Consider the following 18,452-nt stretch of genomic DNA (forward strand, 5'->3'; position numbering starts at 1 on the left):
GTGAAGGGTGGAAGAGAGCCGGAGGCGGTCAAACAATGACTTGGCAGCGAAGCATCAAAGCCGTTACCAGCAAACTCAGCTGCGCTGGTGACTGCCGTCTTCCTGGATGGGGACCCCGAGACGGGCCACGTCAATGGCTAGGGACATTGTCGTTCCCCACATCACTCCAACTAGCATTATCAGTAACAAGATTCGCTTGTAAACGGGTAGTGCGTTATGACAACCAAGGGGCTTCCAGGGCAATCCGGTCAAAACCTTCCACCTGTTCCAAGAAGTCTGTTTCAATGGGGTTTAATTAGGGTCGGGTGATAAGTTCCTACGGATGGCAGACGGTGGTTCTCTCAAGGATCTAAGTGTTTTTTGTATGGCTTCCATGATTTACTTTCTTCAAGCGGGTTGGCAAGAAGAAAAATTCCCACAATTAGTGTTGCCTCGCGGTCAGAAATATCAGACCTCACTTGTTACATGGCGCCATATGGTATACAACAATCATATGCACTAAAGGAGCATACGGAATGCTTCATCCAAACTAAAAGCAGGAGCGATCAAAAGTTCTACAGACATCGCTCTAAACATGGAACTCCGAAGCAAGGGAACTTTTGATAAACACCCTTTTGTGACAGAATACTGAATTGAAATTTTGAAGCGAAAAAATGTATGACAACTCACCTAGGGTCATCCTTGCGTTGTAAGCCCCGCTGTCGAACGTACTGATCGACAACCTTTCGTACTTCCGATTGGGAGATACATGCATTGGGCCTAGGAATTAGACAAGTCGAACAGGGGAGTGTGACTGAGGATTAATGGGGATATAAACACAGGATCTTGAATTCGAGCACGGAATCACGATTACTGATAGTAACAACGAAATATAAGCATGAAGTCGGTCCAATCAAGAAGAACCGGTGGGAAAGAGGGATGTGAGCGTATGAACCAATGACAATAGACGGGTATACCAATAGACCATTGTTTACAAAAGCAAAAAGTAATTATCAGCAACCAGAATTGCATTTCGATGGTGCACTGTTAGTTAAATCATGAAATTAGGGGGCAATAAGAAAGTCTCCGATTCACGCTTAGGTACTATAACTGCATGTTATGATGGAATGGTGTCCAGGGACAAAACAAACGTCCAGCGATACGACAGATTGGAACCACATCATTGCAGTTTCACCTAAAGTCTGTTACCTGGTTTCTCGTTTTCCTCCCAATCGATTGCGCCAACTTCGAAGATCAAAATAACAATAAAAGTCAATAACAAGAGAGGTTCCACACAAGGTTGTGTGCGTGGACTTGAATAGCAGAATACAGCCGGACGTGATTCTGGGACGGAGTCCAGGGACGAAAAACAGACCGACATTGGCCTGATTTGAAGAAGGTAATCATGAAAAACGTAGGGTGACTTCTATGCGTCGGATTCAAAACTTACGAGCCAACCCCCCTAAGGTTGTTCTGTTCACACAAAAGACATTCGTTCGTCCGACCGCTTGTAGTGCTAAACAAGCTGTAGCTAACTGCTATCAAGATTATACGGCGCTTGGGAGTAGACCGAAACTGGTATGGCTTAATTGGGATTTGTTGAACCAGTCAATCAGCAGTTAGTCCGTTCCGAGTGAAAAACAAGACCTTTCAGCAGGGCTCACCAGTAAAAAATATTTTCCGAGATATGGAAGCTGGTCATCTGACATATGTGCTTGTCCACCTACTCAGATTGGGCACTCCAAACAAGACCAGAAAACGCTTACGACTCGAGTATTGCATGCCTGTCGAACTACTGATGTTTTCATCATATAAGATCGGGAAATAGCGATGAACGCTTTAGAAATAGATGAAATCCACAGTACATGGCCGAAATAACTGCGCTGTAAAACTTGGCTCGACAGAAAAGAACACTAAACTGATAATTTCAATATAACCACGTGATCAAACTGCCAAAACTGGGTGGCCAAAGGGGTATAGGGATACACGACTAGCTCCAACCTCGTTATTTTGTTCAATACAATAAAACAAAAAAGTTGGGAGCAAAGGATTCTGAGCGAGGTGTAGGTAACACGGACACAGACTTTGAACGAACCCATAACCAGATTGATTGAACAGCGCCGAAGAAGGGCCCGTAATGATTCGCACCTCTTCAATATTTGGGGGTCCGTGGTACCCAGGAGGCCAGTCTGCAGTGGATTTCTTCGAGGAAACTGGATTATTCGGTTCGCTCAAGGCCTTCACGTTGCAAAGGCTGGAAGTATGAATAAATCCGACATCTTGTTATTGCATTCAAACGTATTTTCGATCCAAAATCACGTGCGACGCTACCTACAGGGTCTGAAGACCACTTTGAAGGATGACAAAGCGGTTTACCATTACACCTAATTTTTTACTGATATAAGTATCACACTGACTGATAACGCCTGTTAATCCCTAATTACTGTCGCGTCGTAAAGACGAGGAATTGTCACTCTTCATTGAGAAAGAAGCCAGTGTATCAGTCAGTTGTCAGAACAGGAAAAACTAAAAGTATGGTGTACAGACAAACAAGTCACAGATAGAACGATCAGCGGAGTGAAAGTTGGCCAGCCGTGTGTAGGATTTCACGACCACCTACCTACCGAGAGGTTTAGAGAGAGCTCCTTCAAAACTAGAGGGAATCAGGGCATTCACCAGGGGGCATTTGTTCAAATTATTGTTGCTTGTAAGGTGGCAATACGAAACGGTCAGTTTTGCACGCAGATATATATATATATATATATATATATATATATTTGTCCACGGACGCAACACACACCAGTGGACACCGGACGCAACACACCAGTGGACACCGGCATGAAATTTAGAAATCTAATTAACCCTTACAAATGGAAGGCTATCGCGTGCGAGAAAAGCTACGACGATTATCTCTGTAAATGATGTATAAAATCTGGGTTACACTGTAAGGCTTCATATACCCGTTGCATCGCAGCGGAAATCCTTCAGCACGAACGTGCGTAACGGGTATAAGAGGAAAACAGTGTTGGCAAGCCACACATTGCGAGTGAATGAAGGTCATTTCAGCCCTAAAGACCCAAATAAAGACATACCTCAGGAAAGCAAATTTAGTCCACTGGGTGTTTATACCAACGCCTAAACACGAATCCATTCATTTATGCAATGGGTGGTTGCCGACCCTCCATACGAAATGCGCATCATCCTATTCTTCTTACGATCTTTCTGTTTGCAGTCTACGAAACACAGACCGCCAAATAACACCTTAAAGCCACACCGTACAGATGAATTGTTTATTAAATGGCGGCTGGTAAATCCCCCGAAATCCGTGAAATCAGCTGTGCGTATGCCCAATGTGGCACCCGCCTGGTTGTTCACGAAGTACAACGACAATATAATATGCACGTTGAGTGCTATAACTACACCATTCCTACATATTATTCGCTTTACTTCATTATCACTAGAAGATATAAGTACAAACGAAAAGGTGATGAAAAGGTGGTGAAATAAACTCGACAAAGTGAAAAACAGATTGTGACTCACGCATCGTGATCGTGATTTACGGACGTGAGGGTCAGAATACCGGGTTGTGATTCAGTCAGAGACACTAGGCCCTGATCCTGCATCGCTTTGAGGAAAACACTGACCTGAGATAGATGGGAGGAGAAGCGGGGAGAAGCTAGTCTGGCATTCAGTGCAAGGGGCAAGTTTTGGGATGCCCCAAAAACATCAGAGGAAAGCACTAATTTCAGTTCAGTATTACACCAGCTTGATGAAGCACATTAATAGGATACCAGGATGCATCATCGTTCTGAGAGAGCAGTTAATATGAACCGATTTCGACGGCTTTCGCGTTTGGCTAACGAAAGCTGAGTTAGCTGTCAAAGACAGCTGTTGAAGTAAGATGGGCCTACTGCTGAGAAGAGGTTCTGGTTAACCGGTAGAACAACTCTTTAACGTCTTGTCCCATAAATTGCGCGGAAAAAGTGCGAACAAAATAAGGTCTCAAAATTCGGGAGCACCTACGGGAAAAACGCGCTTTTGGACAGTTCCAATGGGGTATGTTGTTCGACAGGATACCAGTGCATCAACGTAAGCCAGCAGAGAATAGTCTGTTCCTATCATCTATGGAATTACTAATGATTAACCTGTTACCTGGTCACAAAAGAACGGTGAAAAAAGATAAATGCCAGAAGATGATTGCCAGATACTGAGTTATCGTGTACAGCATAAACGTGCTTTGTATCTTCAGCACTCTAGGTCCATTATTGAGACAAATCTTAATGGTTCAGGTTGCATCACTGGCGTCACTGACGCACCGCACAGCTCGAGTACACCATGACGAACTGACCATAGTACTCAGGTTGGTGATGAAACGATTGAAACCAAACTTCCCACCACGACGAGTAAATCAACGATCAACCCTCCGTATGACAACGCTCTTACCATGCCAAACTACCGATCAAGCTGAGATGAGCCAAGAGCTAGAATGATTGGGCAGCAATAGTACCAATGATATCGTCCAGCTGTCGCTAACTTGGAACTATCGGACAGTAAGAAGGGGTAGTGATTCTTGGAGTTTCATCCGCTTGTTTCAACGGTTGGGTCCAATGTGGACGGCGATCTCAGTGAGAAATTTAGTGCCACAAAAACTACGCCTAAAACGGGAGTAAATTCCTTGCAACACTATGCATCTATCACACAGAAGAGTTTACCTAAGAGGTGAGCAGCCAGATTACGTACCTTTAGTGCCTTATAGTTACATTTGGAGGTTTAACTGACACCACTTTCCAAGTGAGCCTGTCGTTCAAGCAGAGGATATACACTACTGAAAAATAAGGAGTAATCTGCATCTGCTGCATTTTACCCCTGTATCACCGGTATCGCGCGAGTGAGGCAACAGCGTGCGTAGATCCTAACTCTACTCATGAACCATCCAGACTAAACCACTACACTTCAATCAAGGAGGATCGGGTCTGTACTCTAAAAACTAGTGTAGTTGCAGATCGTCGGAAACTATGGTTGTATACAGGATAGAATACCTGAACAATAAAACGAAAGCGATCTAGCGACGACTGCTAGTAAACGTGTAATCAAGATAAGCATTTCGTGTAAGCCAAAGTTCTTAGGCCAATGCGTACAGTAAAGCGGCAACAAAGTGAGTACACTCTCTTGGTTCAAGCGTTTGACGAACAAAGCGATCAATGGTTGCAAATCACAAAAGCCCACTGTTGGTATCATCTAATTCATCACCAACATGGCAATTCAAGAGTACTCCAGAGTGGCCTAAAACGCGATTCTTTACAGGAATGCGGTTTTATTGAAGATATTCCTTACAATGTGCACCACATACGTGTTCTTAGAGAACGGCAACAGTCGCGCTTACACGTGGGAGGCCGTTGAATAGAGGCACTATAGTTTTACTAACCATTCTCGGTACGCGTGGAACTGGAAAACCACGAACAAGAACTATCCAGGACCCTGTCAACATTATCAGACGGAAAACATCGACCTTGTTGTGTTTTGCACACGTAAGAATTCCAATAAACGAAAACATTTTCTGATTCCACAGCTGTCGGGGAATCTTCTTTGGGAAACACCAAAATTTGTAATGGTCAGTGTTAGTCAAACAGCCGCTCGTGGGAAGGTCGCCCCAACCACCTTCATATATTCAGATTACCTGAGTTCAATTCCCATTTCTTTACATTCATGATGATGCACCTACTATCACCACATACGGGAAAAACACAGCTGAGAATGAGATCCCACAAAGTTTGTTGTACCATCTTTAAGGCCTTAAAATGAAAAAATGGATGGTGGGGATCTGAGGTTAACCTGCCGCGAGCACCCTGAGGTGCCCACACAACCTGGGGGGGAATGACAGCGTGATTTCTACCAACATAGGTTACTCACCATATGTTAGACACCAGCCAGTACATATAGGGTCAAGTAGACGACTCCTTGGAAGGCGGATCGCACCATTAACGCCTACACTTTCTATAACCTCTTTAACATTCTCATACGGAGTCACACGTGGCCTCATGCAGTCCGCGTCTCACAAAGGGAGGCACGAGGAACAATACTAGCTTCGGTAGACGACGAATCGGTGTAACAAAGGGCTGAATGACCGCAGTTGGCGGCGCTGGATAGTGAATGCACAACCGAACATTCGTTTTCTAATTACCTCGTTAAGGATTCATTGATGCCACTCAACCAGAAGCGCCTCGTGAATTGGAGCATCCTACAGCACTCATATTATCATTTCTTCGATGACGAAATTTAACAAAGATGGAGGGAATGCACATATCTGTCGGGCACCAGTTTTCGTAGTATTGTGACTCGCTGAACGGCAGTGCAACTCTGTGCCGGTCCCTCGGCTTCCTTCTCCGCCCACTATGGTATATCAGAAGGCACGGTAGCTCTACACAGCCCTTTATGGAGACGAAGGAAAATTATTGCAATAGTATGTATAGGGTAATCACAGAGTGTTCCACGAGGTTGTGCTAGAATCCCCGTGAGGGGGTGAGAAGTGTAGAGTCAAGGATGCTCGGTACGGATTGGTTAGCATCCCGACCAATCAGGGCATACCTTCGTTTGGTCCATATCCTGCAAGTGACACATCCATCCAAATGATGTGATGTTCGGTTATTAGGTACAGCTGGCCTCCGGACAAGTAGGGAGTCTTTCGGAGAGCTCCCCATACACTCGCAATCTCCGAAGTAGTGAATATAGGGACCAGATAGTGTTCACGAACTTCTGGAGCATCCCCGTTCAACATGTATGATTAAAAGAACTGACTGATCGACAGAGTCAAACGCACGTGCGAAGTCAAAGGACAACAAGACTGTGGATCATTCGTTTAGGTGGCGCTGCTCTGGTGCCCGAAGTAGCGTGATCGCGTGGACTTTGCAGCTCCTACTCGGTCGAAATTCCGCTTGACGCTCATAGACCAAGTTCTCCCATATATATATATATATATATATATATATANTGTTATTGGTGTTGTTGCTGTCAGTGTCTACCCAAAATGTGTAAATGAATGCCTGCAGGTGTAGGAGTGATTGTAGCGGACTAGCGCAAAGTCCCTTCCTCATTCACTTTTCTATTCACGCCGAGGCGTCAATTTTGATGACGATTCTTCCACTTCTAGTCCTGTGTGGATTTGGAAGTCTTTTTACCCTGGTGTGGATGGTGTTTAGGCAACATCGCAACCTATCCCTCGTTTGGAGCGTAATCCTATGAGAGGAGCTCCCGTACGATATATATATATATATATATATATATATATATATCGTACGGGAGCTCCTCTCATAGGATTACGCTCCAAACGAGGGATAGGTTGCGATGTTGCCTAAACACCATCCACACCAGGGTAAAAAGACTTCCAAATCCACACAGGACTAGAAGTGGAAGAATCGTCATCAAAATTGACGCCTCGGCGTGAAGAGAAAAGTGAATGAGGAAGGGACTTTGCGCTAGTCCGCTACAATCACTCCTACACCTGCAGGCATTCATTTACACATTTTGGGTAGACACTGACAGCAACAACACCAATAACATCAGTTAGCGACCACATATTGTAGCGCGTTCGACCATGTACAGAGCGGATCACGCGGACCCTATCCTGGAAGGCGAATTGCACGGACGGTAACTACACTTTTCGTAATTTCTTCCACACCTCACTACCAAGTCAAAGGATGGCCAGCTCTCTGGTTCCATCACTCTGAAATGGGCACAGAAAATGGTAGTGACTCCGGAAAACGATGCTAAACAAATGATGTCCGAACACCGCAACTTTTGGTGGTTCTGTTTGCATGAATGGTGTTCAAGGAAAGCGGGTGAGAAACGATAGAAATAACGAACCTTTTTGTAGGAAGTTTTCTTGATATCCAAATCGATTTTTGGAGGCCTGAAGAAGAGTTTATTGCAACGTGAGTCCAGTATAGAGCAAAACAAGCCAAAAATGACAAAAAAGGTATAAACGATATTCCTCATGTTTGAATCACCCCTGTCTAAGCTTGGTGAAGATAAGAGTATCTCAACTATCGCAGTGACTGTGAATTGCTACGCGCCAAAATGTCACCAAACTTGAATGACTCTGGCGTTTTTTTACTTCCTTCTGTTATACTTCGTCTGAAAGCATCAAACAAGCCTGGACGGGATTCAAATCCGCGATCTTTGGCAGAACGATCCAAAGCTGTGGCATTGTGTGGGTGACAAACAGTGTGGTAAAACTGAAGCTGCGCAGGATATCATGGTACCACCCATATTTTGCCTGCCCGCATCCATATCAAGTGACCTCGTATAGGCTGACCCCCTAGGTGATCAGTAAACGTTGTGTACCACAATTTTCTTGATAACTTTTTAACACCGTAAACCCGAGTCTGGACAGCTGCTTGATAGCCTGATGCGCCTAGCGAAACCACAAAGCTAAGGAACATGCGAACCGGCTGATTTATTGAACAACGCGTACAGATGTGTCACATGTAGCCGAAAACGGCCTGCTAATAAAGCTTACGTGGAAATTTCCAGGTGAACCAAAAAGTGATACTTCAAGGGCAAGTGAAGAACAACCAATTAAGTCTGTCGCAACGAAAACGGTTATTCCATTGGCAGTTGTATAGTCCAATTACGTTCGGAGCGGATTCTCCTATTAGTAAGGAACACTGCCAAGGCTGAAAGTGAAAGTCTGGAAACTCTTCACTACCTCAAGACGCGTTCCATAGACAAAAGTCTACGGCCGACTTCGGATGCGGACAGCACATCTACCGGAAGGCATATAGGTCAGGGCAACGTATTTTACAACAAACAATCGAGCAAACACACATACTGCGTGTAAAAATTACAAAATGAAATTTTGGTGTTCATGAACACATGAAATGGCACAACGGACGATGCTAAACAATACATACACCATATCCGAACATCAAGTGTTCAAGTATCGCCTCGCGAGCTCTTTCCTAGATTACTTCACTTTACATCAAACCAGTCTTAGATCTGTACCACAGTACTCTGGGGAATACGATGATTTTATTGACACGTCTTGTGGCGCCTGTGCCGTACTCAAGTTTGAACAAGAGACGATTTACGTGTAAAAGGCTTACTTTTGTGTCAACAAGTGTTGTGCATAAAACACATTCACGGGCATCGGAAGCTGTTTGTCTTTGAGCAGTTTTAGTGCACGCAGGAAAGAGCATCGGAAAAGGTCATCCATATCTGTGATGCAAAGGACAAGGGAACGGTTTTGTGGCAAAACAGAGGCAAATCACTGAAACGAGTCTTTCTGACTGATATTTGCATTACAATTAGTTAATACGCGAGTGGAAGGATAGTATGATGTGATACGTTTCTTCGTGATGTTCGCCTGAAAAAGCTGCGCATCATACATACAAATTAACGGTTCCTATGAATGCCCTTGAGCACCAGTATTGTGAGGAGACGTGTACCAATGGGGGGGATGAAGTTAGTTCATAGGCTCGCATTTTTGTGTCAGCGCATGATTGTTCTGGTTTGAAATGAGGAATCGTTCCAGACAGACTGACACATGTTTTGCACCAAGGAAAAGTACCTTGTGGAAACAAAACTGATGCCAATGTATTTGGTATACGTGTCACTTTGATTGTTCTATACATGATATACGCTGTCCAGTAGGTTTCAATTCGTGATCTCGTTTCCATTCTTAAAATGTGACTTACACGGACAGAGTTGCCAATAAAAGCCACACAAGCGTGTTTTGGTTCGCGTTAGTAAGGAAGAGTCTACGGAACTTGTAACACGTGTCCTTCCATAGGGACGTCTGTTTGCCGCTTAGACGAGCTGATCGGATGCATGTTAGTCTCTTCTGGGAGGAGTTTTGAGGGAAATGTTGCAGAAATGTCCATTGATTGGGCAAGGACGAGATTTACCTATGAATCCGAAATACAACAGAAGCTCCAAGATCTAACCACATGTGTCGTTGTCATAGTGTCACTGCGACACACATGGGGCAGGTAAGAGAGCACCTGGCCTTCAAATGCAGTGTAGAGGATATCGTCCATTTAGAAGATAAAAAGATGAAGAGGATGTCGAGTAGCCCTACCCAAGTTCATTAGATGTGGCTTGAGAGTGGAAAAACAGATACGAAATTGGATCATCTATGGGGTCTATCTTAAAGTATTCGTATATATTTCTCACACAGTCCACTTCTAAGTATGCCGTTCCATCAGACTGTCTGATCCACATAGTCGGATGCTGCTCTCATATTCAGGTGGCTGATTAATTATTATGAGGGTTGAATGAATTATTCAACCAACACAAGCGAGCTCTACTTCTCACGTACTGGTGAACAGCAGACGGGATTTAAATAAGTCTCACGCCCCAGATATTGATACGGCACTCATTCGACGATTCATTAAAGACGGGGAAAACAAATGACTCAACTCATGCGTAAAGGATAAAACCTGGACGCCCTGTCTTCACGGAGTTAGCTGCCGAGGCAGATTACTATTTATATCCCACGCTCTGAGCAGAGTTCCAGACACTACGGGAATTAGGTAGGTTGAGTATATCGGGACTGGAGGGATTGGAAAAATCTTTGCTACTGAACGAGACGAGAAATTCAACGAACAGTTGTCCATTGTATCAAGACGCTTCATTCAGAGTGAATACCATCATACAAGTTATGGTTCGTTTCCTCGGAACCATTGTTTAATAATTTGGTCTATTACCTTTTCTGAGTTCTTTTAAGGTAGCTGCTATATATATAATATATATATATATGTATATATATAGAGAGACTTGCCGGACCCCGGTGCTCTGGCGAAAGGTGACTTGATCAGAGAAGCAGAAGGTCGTATACATGTTTAAATAAGGGACAACCAACTAGCAAAACGGTTCTCAAACCATATCGTAAGAGCCAAAGTATAATTTTGGAGCAATCTAAACGCAACACGCCTCTTCATAATACTGACGTAACCGTGGTGTGTTTGAACTAGGTGAGGGGTGTAATAAAGCCCACACGGTGGGACACTGTGTGACCAATAAAAGGGGAGACCGCAGAACGAAATAACTCAAGTGGATAGACGAACCTACAGCATCGTCTTGTCCGATTTCCAGGTCACCCAAAGATACGTGCAGAGGAAGTTGGGATTCTTCTTCGGATGCAGTAGTAGCTTCGTTTCCTAACTTTTCCTGCGAAACAGAAGAATGTGCTGGATCAACCAAGAGAGGACGCGAAACAGAAGGTCCCAGTGAACTGGAATTTTGGTAGAAAAAGGCAAATCAAGGTCAGATTATTACGATGGAAAAAGAGAAACACGATCAAATAAACCAGACGAAAAACGCCAATTGGGCTGTGAAGCAGTTGCGGTGTTTAAACAGCAGAAACAGAAAGAATTGATATCCATACAATGGAGCAGACTTCAATAAGGCTTTACTTGTGAGCCGTAGTTCTGATGGACACAATTCATCGCTGGAAAACAGAGCAGAGCAGACTTTTCTATCTGAGGACGCTATCGGATGCTCGACACCCTACTCAAGTTGATCTACAAAAATCCATTTCAACTTCAAACATCCCGTTAAAATTCGAGGTCATCTTTGCCCGTAATGCAGCATCTCGTAAGTCCGTTGTTCCTTTCGCGGTTAGATAACTTGTTGGCAAGACCTTAGGGCAAATAGTCTGAGGCTACGACTTCCGATTGGATGGGTTATATAAAACATTGAACTGCTCTAGATCACCGCTCACTTTTCTAACTCGTTGTAATTACACATGCTGGTCCAATACAAAACTCCGTGTTCTAGAACATTGGTGTCCCAAGCAGAATTCCTGTCTTGCTTTGTAGCTCGCAAGGCGTCCGCATCAACAGAGTGAGCATGGTGTGTATCAGGTATCCAAGTGCACAAAATCGACGAGTTTCTTTCCGAGGACCTTGGTGTGAATCCCAACATGAATCGGCTGTTGTCTACAATTGTTAAAACGTTGCAGAAATGTCAAACCAGTGGAGACTGTAAGACACTTTTTCGCAGGCCGAATATCCAGTCAGCAATAGCTGCACTGTATTCAACAAGGACGAAATCGATATTTGGTTGGGTTGGCAATTTCACCATTAAACGTTTCGATATCCGTGCATGACTTTCGTCATGAACAGCGAAAGACAAAAACCAGGAGTAGATTGGCATCTAGCAATGTGGGGTCAACATTCAATATATGAGACAGTCGCATCCGTGGGATGGGATGGGATGGAATTTAAACTAGTCAACATCAACGCTAGTGGCAAACGTTAATGTGCCCTGATAACACAGCGGAAACGGGCTGACAGTTTTCCTGATGGACAGAAACCGGTTGTGTATGGTAAAATACTCGAGAAATTTGGAGAGGAAGGGTTGCAGAGCACTCTTCGTTCGCTATGTTTTCAACACACCCGTTTCTTTCCCATGTCCCACTCACTGTTTCATGGTTTCAATCAATTCGAGTCCATCAATCTTACAAGGGGTCCCTAACAATGGGTCCTCACTCACTTGTGGGACATTTTGTCCGCCGAAATTCTTGCTGAGCACGAATGAATGTCGCGAACTCATCCAAGCCCTTAATATTACTACAAAAAGTGGTTTACAGAGGGAGATGACCAATTGTAGTACGTCTTTTGGAGGAAAATACAAAAAGGGGCAATGTTTCACTTACCTAGACAGAGCAGCTATGCGACCATCATCATCAGAGACAGCAACATCAGTGTTGACACTGACGCTTTACTGCCATGTACGCATGCAATGCAAACATCTCAGAAGGGAATAAATGGGAATTTTTTTCTGAAGTCTTTTTTGTGAAATATATCCTTCTTACTGGTTCACCTTACCATAAAGTGTATAGTTTCGTCGTCCAGAGGTAATGTATGTTGCAAGAATATCGTAATTTAGCTGGATATGCACACTCTGACCTTAAAATAGAAGAACCGCTACTATGTTCATTCATTGGGAACACGGACTAAGAAGTAGACTACTTTGATACGGGTGCCCATTTAAACGCGGGCTTCAGAAACGTCCTGAATGCAATAAAAGCTCACCAAAGTGGCACGGCGTAAGTTGAATGGTCATTGCAGCCCGGAGTTTTATTGCAAACTGGTGGCATGTTCCACTACAGCTGGTTTTTCTGGATGGCAAAGAATCTGATACTTTTATGGAAAAATGGCTCGCTATGTACAAAATCAGTTTATGATAGCTACGTAAGGAATGCAAAATTGATGCGACTGTGCACAGTTGTCGTCGAATCATTTATCCTGTTGGAAAGAGGGAACACGAAGTCAGAGAATCCAACTCACCAGATATTGTCACCTATAATGTGGTAAACAATAACCACTTTTCCTCGACCACCGCTCATGAACATATCGTAACTGGACATGGCAGTATGCCCAACGGCAAACGGGGCACTGAACGAAAGTAAGAATGACTTCGAAAGTCAACTGACCGGTTGGAGCTTGTAATGATGGAACACAGGATCCCCTTTTCAATCCCATCGAAACTCTTCGGGGTCAACGGCTGATCCAGCACAAGTCCAGGGAGCATGAGGTCTGAGAAAAATGGTATAATGCTGTCAAAATGCCAAACCTGCTCCAGAAGCAAGCTTCGGAATAAGACTTTCGTGGGTTGTGAAGCTCGGTAAAAGATCAGGGATAAGCCACAAGAGGAATACAGTGGGTATTAAGCGATTCTCGTGTTCTATGAGTAGAGGATGGTCATCGTATTTGAGCACAGTAACATGGCATAACTCGGACGTGGCAAGTTTTAGACGAAAAACATTAGCTGAGTTTAGGGCTGTAGGAAGAACATTCACTTCAAGTTTGTACTGAGCCCGAAAGGAATCCAACACCTGTTTCCTAAAGAACGTTTATCTCCAAAGGTTCACTAACCTTTCAGACGCTTTGATCTTAGAGTTCGACTTGATGTTCACCGGTTTCAGAAACATTGGAGCTGAAAGGGAAGAGCTACTGATGAAGGGCATTGCAGATATATCATACGTGTGACTTTACAGTTCGTGTGGCTTGCAAGCCAGTTGCCAAGTTCGGCGAACAGATCAACAGACACCTGATCAACAACCAATAACAGTAATGGGTTTGGTGCGGACATCCGGGAAGACTTTCGCTTATGGGGTGATCAGAGGAAAGCTACAGCGCAGACATGAATTGGAAAGGAGAAACTGGTGAAACAGGATGCTGGAGGTGCTCCATATCCTATCATGAGTTTTGCACCTTCAAGGGGCGAGATGGCTAAGTGGATAGAGCGCGAATTTACTTACCAGGAGGTTCGTGGTTCGGACCCGACCTCTGCCTCTCGACTTACCCTGTCTAGGCTTGGGCAACCTGACAGTATCCCAGTCCTCGCGCTTCCCTCTGGTGGCATGGCGGTTAGGTATCGAAAGAGTACTACAGCTGATGGTTATTTGCACCTCTAAAGTGCGGATTCTCGCTTCAATAATCCCCACTATTTTGTGCTTCTCTGGAACTTAATGATGAAGAGCTTGAGCTCGTCGATCGGTTCGTTTCTCTTTACAGCTGAGTAGACCGTGATTTTACAACAGATAGGGTCATTACGCGAGTAACGAAGGCACTGGCCGCGTTCACAAATTTGCGTCATTTATAACATCAGAAGTGACTTTCACCGAAACCCACAACGTATACGGGTTCACTGTAAGGACTTTACGCTTGCGGGGCTTGGTCCCTCTATCTTGGGAACCTTGAGCGTCTTCGAACTTTTGATCACCGGTGACTCTATAGCATACCAAGAATTAGCTGGTTGCACCGAGTACGCAAATAAAAAATGCATAGGACTCATTAACAAATCAAAATCGTTGGATCAGCAGATTAGACTTCCTTGACTGAGATAGTTATTATTATGTCCAAATGCCATCTACGCAGCGATTGCTGGCAAAAGCTTCGTGAAACGAAAACTATACAGTGCTATATACGGAGTGCTGGCTGGAGCTCACTTGATACTCCTTGCACGTAACTGGATAACCTGCAGAAAATGGCACACAAACCACTCTAGAGTCGTGCATGCTGTCATTTCTTAGCCAAACTAAGTAGCTGAAGTTTGCCTGTCGTTGTGTGCAGTGCATATAGTGTATATTGCATCTCCGAAACAAGTATACAAGCCCCCAGTTTGGTTATGCACCTCAAACCGCTTAGGACGAACTCGAGCGCTTTACACTGAATTTTTTGAGTAGTTGGTGATGCTAAGTGAACGGATCGTCGCATTTAGGGACTACAAGTTGCCCTTAGCCTCAAGACTGAAAACGTCTTACTGGATTGGATTGCAGCAAACAGTCGTATTCGCCCCGTGTGATTGCCCGGTTGTTATTTCAATCATCCGACTAAACCAGTTTCAGCAGCCCAACAACGTCGATTTCATCTGGCTGGAAGGCTATTGGAAACGCAGCAAACGACAAAGATTAGTGAAAGGATGAACGGAAGAACGAAAGAAGCTATGCCCGGAAACTTTAAAACCGTCTTTCCAGTCTGTCCGACTTGACCAAACGAACAGTGACTTTCGTCAAGATCAGCAGACCTTACGGTTGTCTTACCAGCAGCTGCCGACCACGATGGCGCACGCAGATCCGTCAAATGCCGAACAATCAATGGTTTACAGAATGACAAAGATGCCTGGCGGATTGCGAAGGCCCATGATATGGGGAACGGTTGCGCTGCAGATAACAGTTGTGCCAACTTCAGCCGCCCCGATCAGGCGGCCAAAAGAGGATGGGTGTCAGCGAGACAATTTGCGAAAAAGACGGAACCGCAATTCATTCGTATAATGAATGTTTTGGGCGGTAGAGAACATTTCAGCTGGCTTCCTTCAACAAAGTTGCTGAAGGAACCCAGAACGTTGAAGAGGCATCGACAGCAGCCTGTCAACATCAACAGAACTCCGGCGTCCGTGCCTCCAACACGACAAGGCACCCGGCCTGAATGGTTAACATTCCACACTCTTCGAAGATGAAGCCCTACTACAGAAGATTTAGACCGAAAATAGAACATCGGTGGGACAGAGCGTCTCAAACGCGATTTCGATCTTCAAAAAGGGTTAAGAACGTTGTGCGAAACCCACCATGGTATCGGCCAAGTAGCCGTGGCACTCAAGGTGGTCCCTGACAATATTTTCCGCAGGTTGATCGATTAGCGTTAGAGGCTGATTAAGGTAGAGGCAAAAATTAAGCTGAATTTCGCTTTGGCGGAGGTGCTGAACATACCGCTATCTTGACAGGTCCTCAAAAAGCGCCACTCTTTCAAATACCCAATACTGATCATCTTTCTTGACTTGAAGACTGCATTCGGCACTGTCAGTCACCAGAAACTAAGGCGTTATCTGGCGACTAAAGATACGCTCCCTAAATTTTATATCTTGGAACGCCATTGTATATCAACTCTATCGAGCATGTACACGCATACAGCAAGATGTCGTCTGAGTTTACCACGTTCAGCTATGTAAAACAATGCCTTATTCTCTGCCAGTTGTCTGAAACGTTGTTATGACACGCTGCTTGGAAAGTACCGGGTTAAGCTGATCCTCATGTGGTTACCACACTTATTACGAGTCCCTTGTTTTAAATGGGCACTATCACAGACTCTCCTGTTGTTGTTTAGAGCGGTCTCCCTTACCCAAATGCAGGCAAGCAGCTCAGACAAGAACTGAGTGAGGCTTTTCACCCTCATCTTTGAACAATGCGTGTAGGAAGTTATCTGCACCAGAAGCTCGGTGGCGCTTGATAGAACATATGCGGTCATAAACCTCCGAGATCGCAAGGAGTTTCAAGTTCAACGTAGAGGTTCTACATCAACTGTGGACTCCAGAAGAGTGACAGCGGGTGGCCATGATAGCTGTTGTTCCAAGTATTCGGGCCAACGGTCGAGGCGTTCTTCTTTACTCGAGATGGTCACTGCCTTCATATCCTTGGTGGTCTCGCTAAAAGGCGTTTTCCGGGGACCGGTCACACGGATCAACTGAAATAATCTTCGGATGTTAGCAGCTTACGGAGCCTCTTCTATTTCGTTGGCTTTCTGTATCCATCACACTTTACGGTCGTCTTGAACGCTCACTCTCACCTGACGTCTCATAATAAGTCGTATCAAGTTATGTTCGGGACCGGCTGAGATATTTCTCCGAGATTTAAACAGTGCCGCTGTTTGGTCTGATATCCAGTGCTTGAGTGAGCCTGGTGATGTCGTGCCACATGTGATATTCACAGCATTATGCAAAAAGTTTGCAATCTCGTCCCAGTATGAGCTCGCATCTGATGGTGGAGCCTTTGGAAGACTCTAGAAGACGATTCTGGTAATTTTGTCCAACATCCGGATCTGCCCGTCTTTCAGTTGCCAAGTTATTGGCTCGCACCTTACGCGGCCCTGGAAAACGTAGGGTGAAGCGACTCCGGAAGAAGTCGGAATCCGCGGATATGTCCCAAAACGACCGGCAGTCAGTAATTGGTCCGCGTCATCGGTAAGTGATGGCAATGTGATCGATTTGAGTTTACGGCCGGCATACCGTTGGAGGACACCATGTAGCCAGACGACTTCGGCTATTTCGGAAGTTAGTACTGCATAAAAAACAGGCTTCGATCAGCGCACAGGTGAAGCAACCGTCCACCAGTGTCCGTATGTACCGAGTCCAATGCATGTCGACCTCCTAATTGAGTCTCAGATATGTTAAGCCTGACCACTTTGGCATTCATATCTCCGGCAACCACCACGATACCTTAGCTTTTCGCTAGACGCAACGGGGCATTCAGAGAGTAAAAAAACATGTCTTTAGTGTTATCAGAGCTACCGTGAGTCGGAATGCAAGTAGACACAGATATCGACCAACTTCCCCATTGTGAGACTCCTTCACAGACGTTGCCAGACGAACCGCACACAAGCGACTATCAACCGGTATCCAGTCAAACAACGATACTTCCACCAGGTGAATTGGGACGATACCAACCAATGCAAATCCTGCTGTAGCAGCCTCTGAATCGCCAGAGATGCAAAGCCGGAAACAAGCGGAAACTGACGGGGCGACTAGCTCAACTAGTGTGCTTGCATCTTGAACTCTTGTTTCTGAAACTCAAGGAACATCAATACCAAGTTGGTCTAGTGTGAAAGCAAGAGCAGCTTGTTGACCTGTTTGCTTCGGATTGCGGACATTGAAGGCGGTCAGATAGAATAGGTGTCGAGGCTTGAAGATTAATTTCGAAATGACTGAGGATGTCGGCACCGGATGACACGCAGATCCGTCACGAAGAGACTGGAACTTATCGTGGTGTGACGGTTTGCGCACCTCAGCGATCCACTGAGCTATACTGGAGAGTGTCCCGCGACACTCACAGAGTCACTCATACCAGGTTGGTCAATGGTTAGAGGTCTGACGAACACAGTCTCCTGGCCCTCCAGGTTGGGAGTTGGAACATGTGGCGACTTGTTCCGTAGAAATGGTAATGCATTTGCATTTCCCGCCAAACACCGCTGCCTTGC

General features: G+C 44.9%; 2 protein-coding genes across 2 annotated transcripts in view; one reads left to right on the forward strand and one right to left on the reverse strand.

Annotated features, from left to right (window-relative positions):
• Positions 1-13,915, reverse strand: part of T265_14744 (hypothetical protein) — a gene marked incomplete at both ends in the record, with an annotated part of 22,754 nt that extends 8,839 nt beyond the window's left edge. The window contains 10 exons of the mRNA XM_009175036.1: positions 670-759; positions 2,075-2,233; positions 3,520-3,623; positions 7,840-7,885; positions 9,081-9,192; positions 11,043-11,209; positions 13,269-13,376; positions 13,415-13,517; positions 13,555-13,823; positions 13,857-13,915. Coding sequence (XP_009173300.1) covers positions 670-759; positions 2,075-2,233; positions 3,520-3,623; positions 7,840-7,885; positions 9,081-9,192; positions 11,043-11,209; positions 13,269-13,376; positions 13,415-13,517; positions 13,555-13,823; positions 13,857-13,912 — 1,214 coding nt within the window. The remainder of the gene's footprint in view (positions 1-669; positions 760-2,074; positions 2,234-3,519; positions 3,624-7,839; positions 7,886-9,080; positions 9,193-11,042; positions 11,210-13,268; positions 13,377-13,414; positions 13,518-13,554; positions 13,824-13,856) is intronic.
• On the forward strand, positions 8,856-9,071 carry T265_09057 (hypothetical protein; the record flags this gene model as incomplete). The annotated part of the gene is made up of 1 exon (XM_009175026.1): positions 8,856-9,071. The coding sequence occupies one exon, from the start codon at positions 8,856-8,858 to the stop codon at positions 9,069-9,071; it is 216 nt and encodes a 71-aa protein (XP_009173290.1).
• Positions 13,916-18,452: the final 4,537 nt, after the last annotated feature.

The sequence above is a fragment of the Opisthorchis viverrini genome (genome assembly GCF_000715545.1).
Source record: "Opisthorchis viverrini unplaced genomic scaffold opera_v5_253, whole genome shotgun sequence".
NCBI classification, from domain to species: Eukaryota; Metazoa; Platyhelminthes; class Trematoda; order Opisthorchiida; family Opisthorchiidae; genus Opisthorchis; species Opisthorchis viverrini.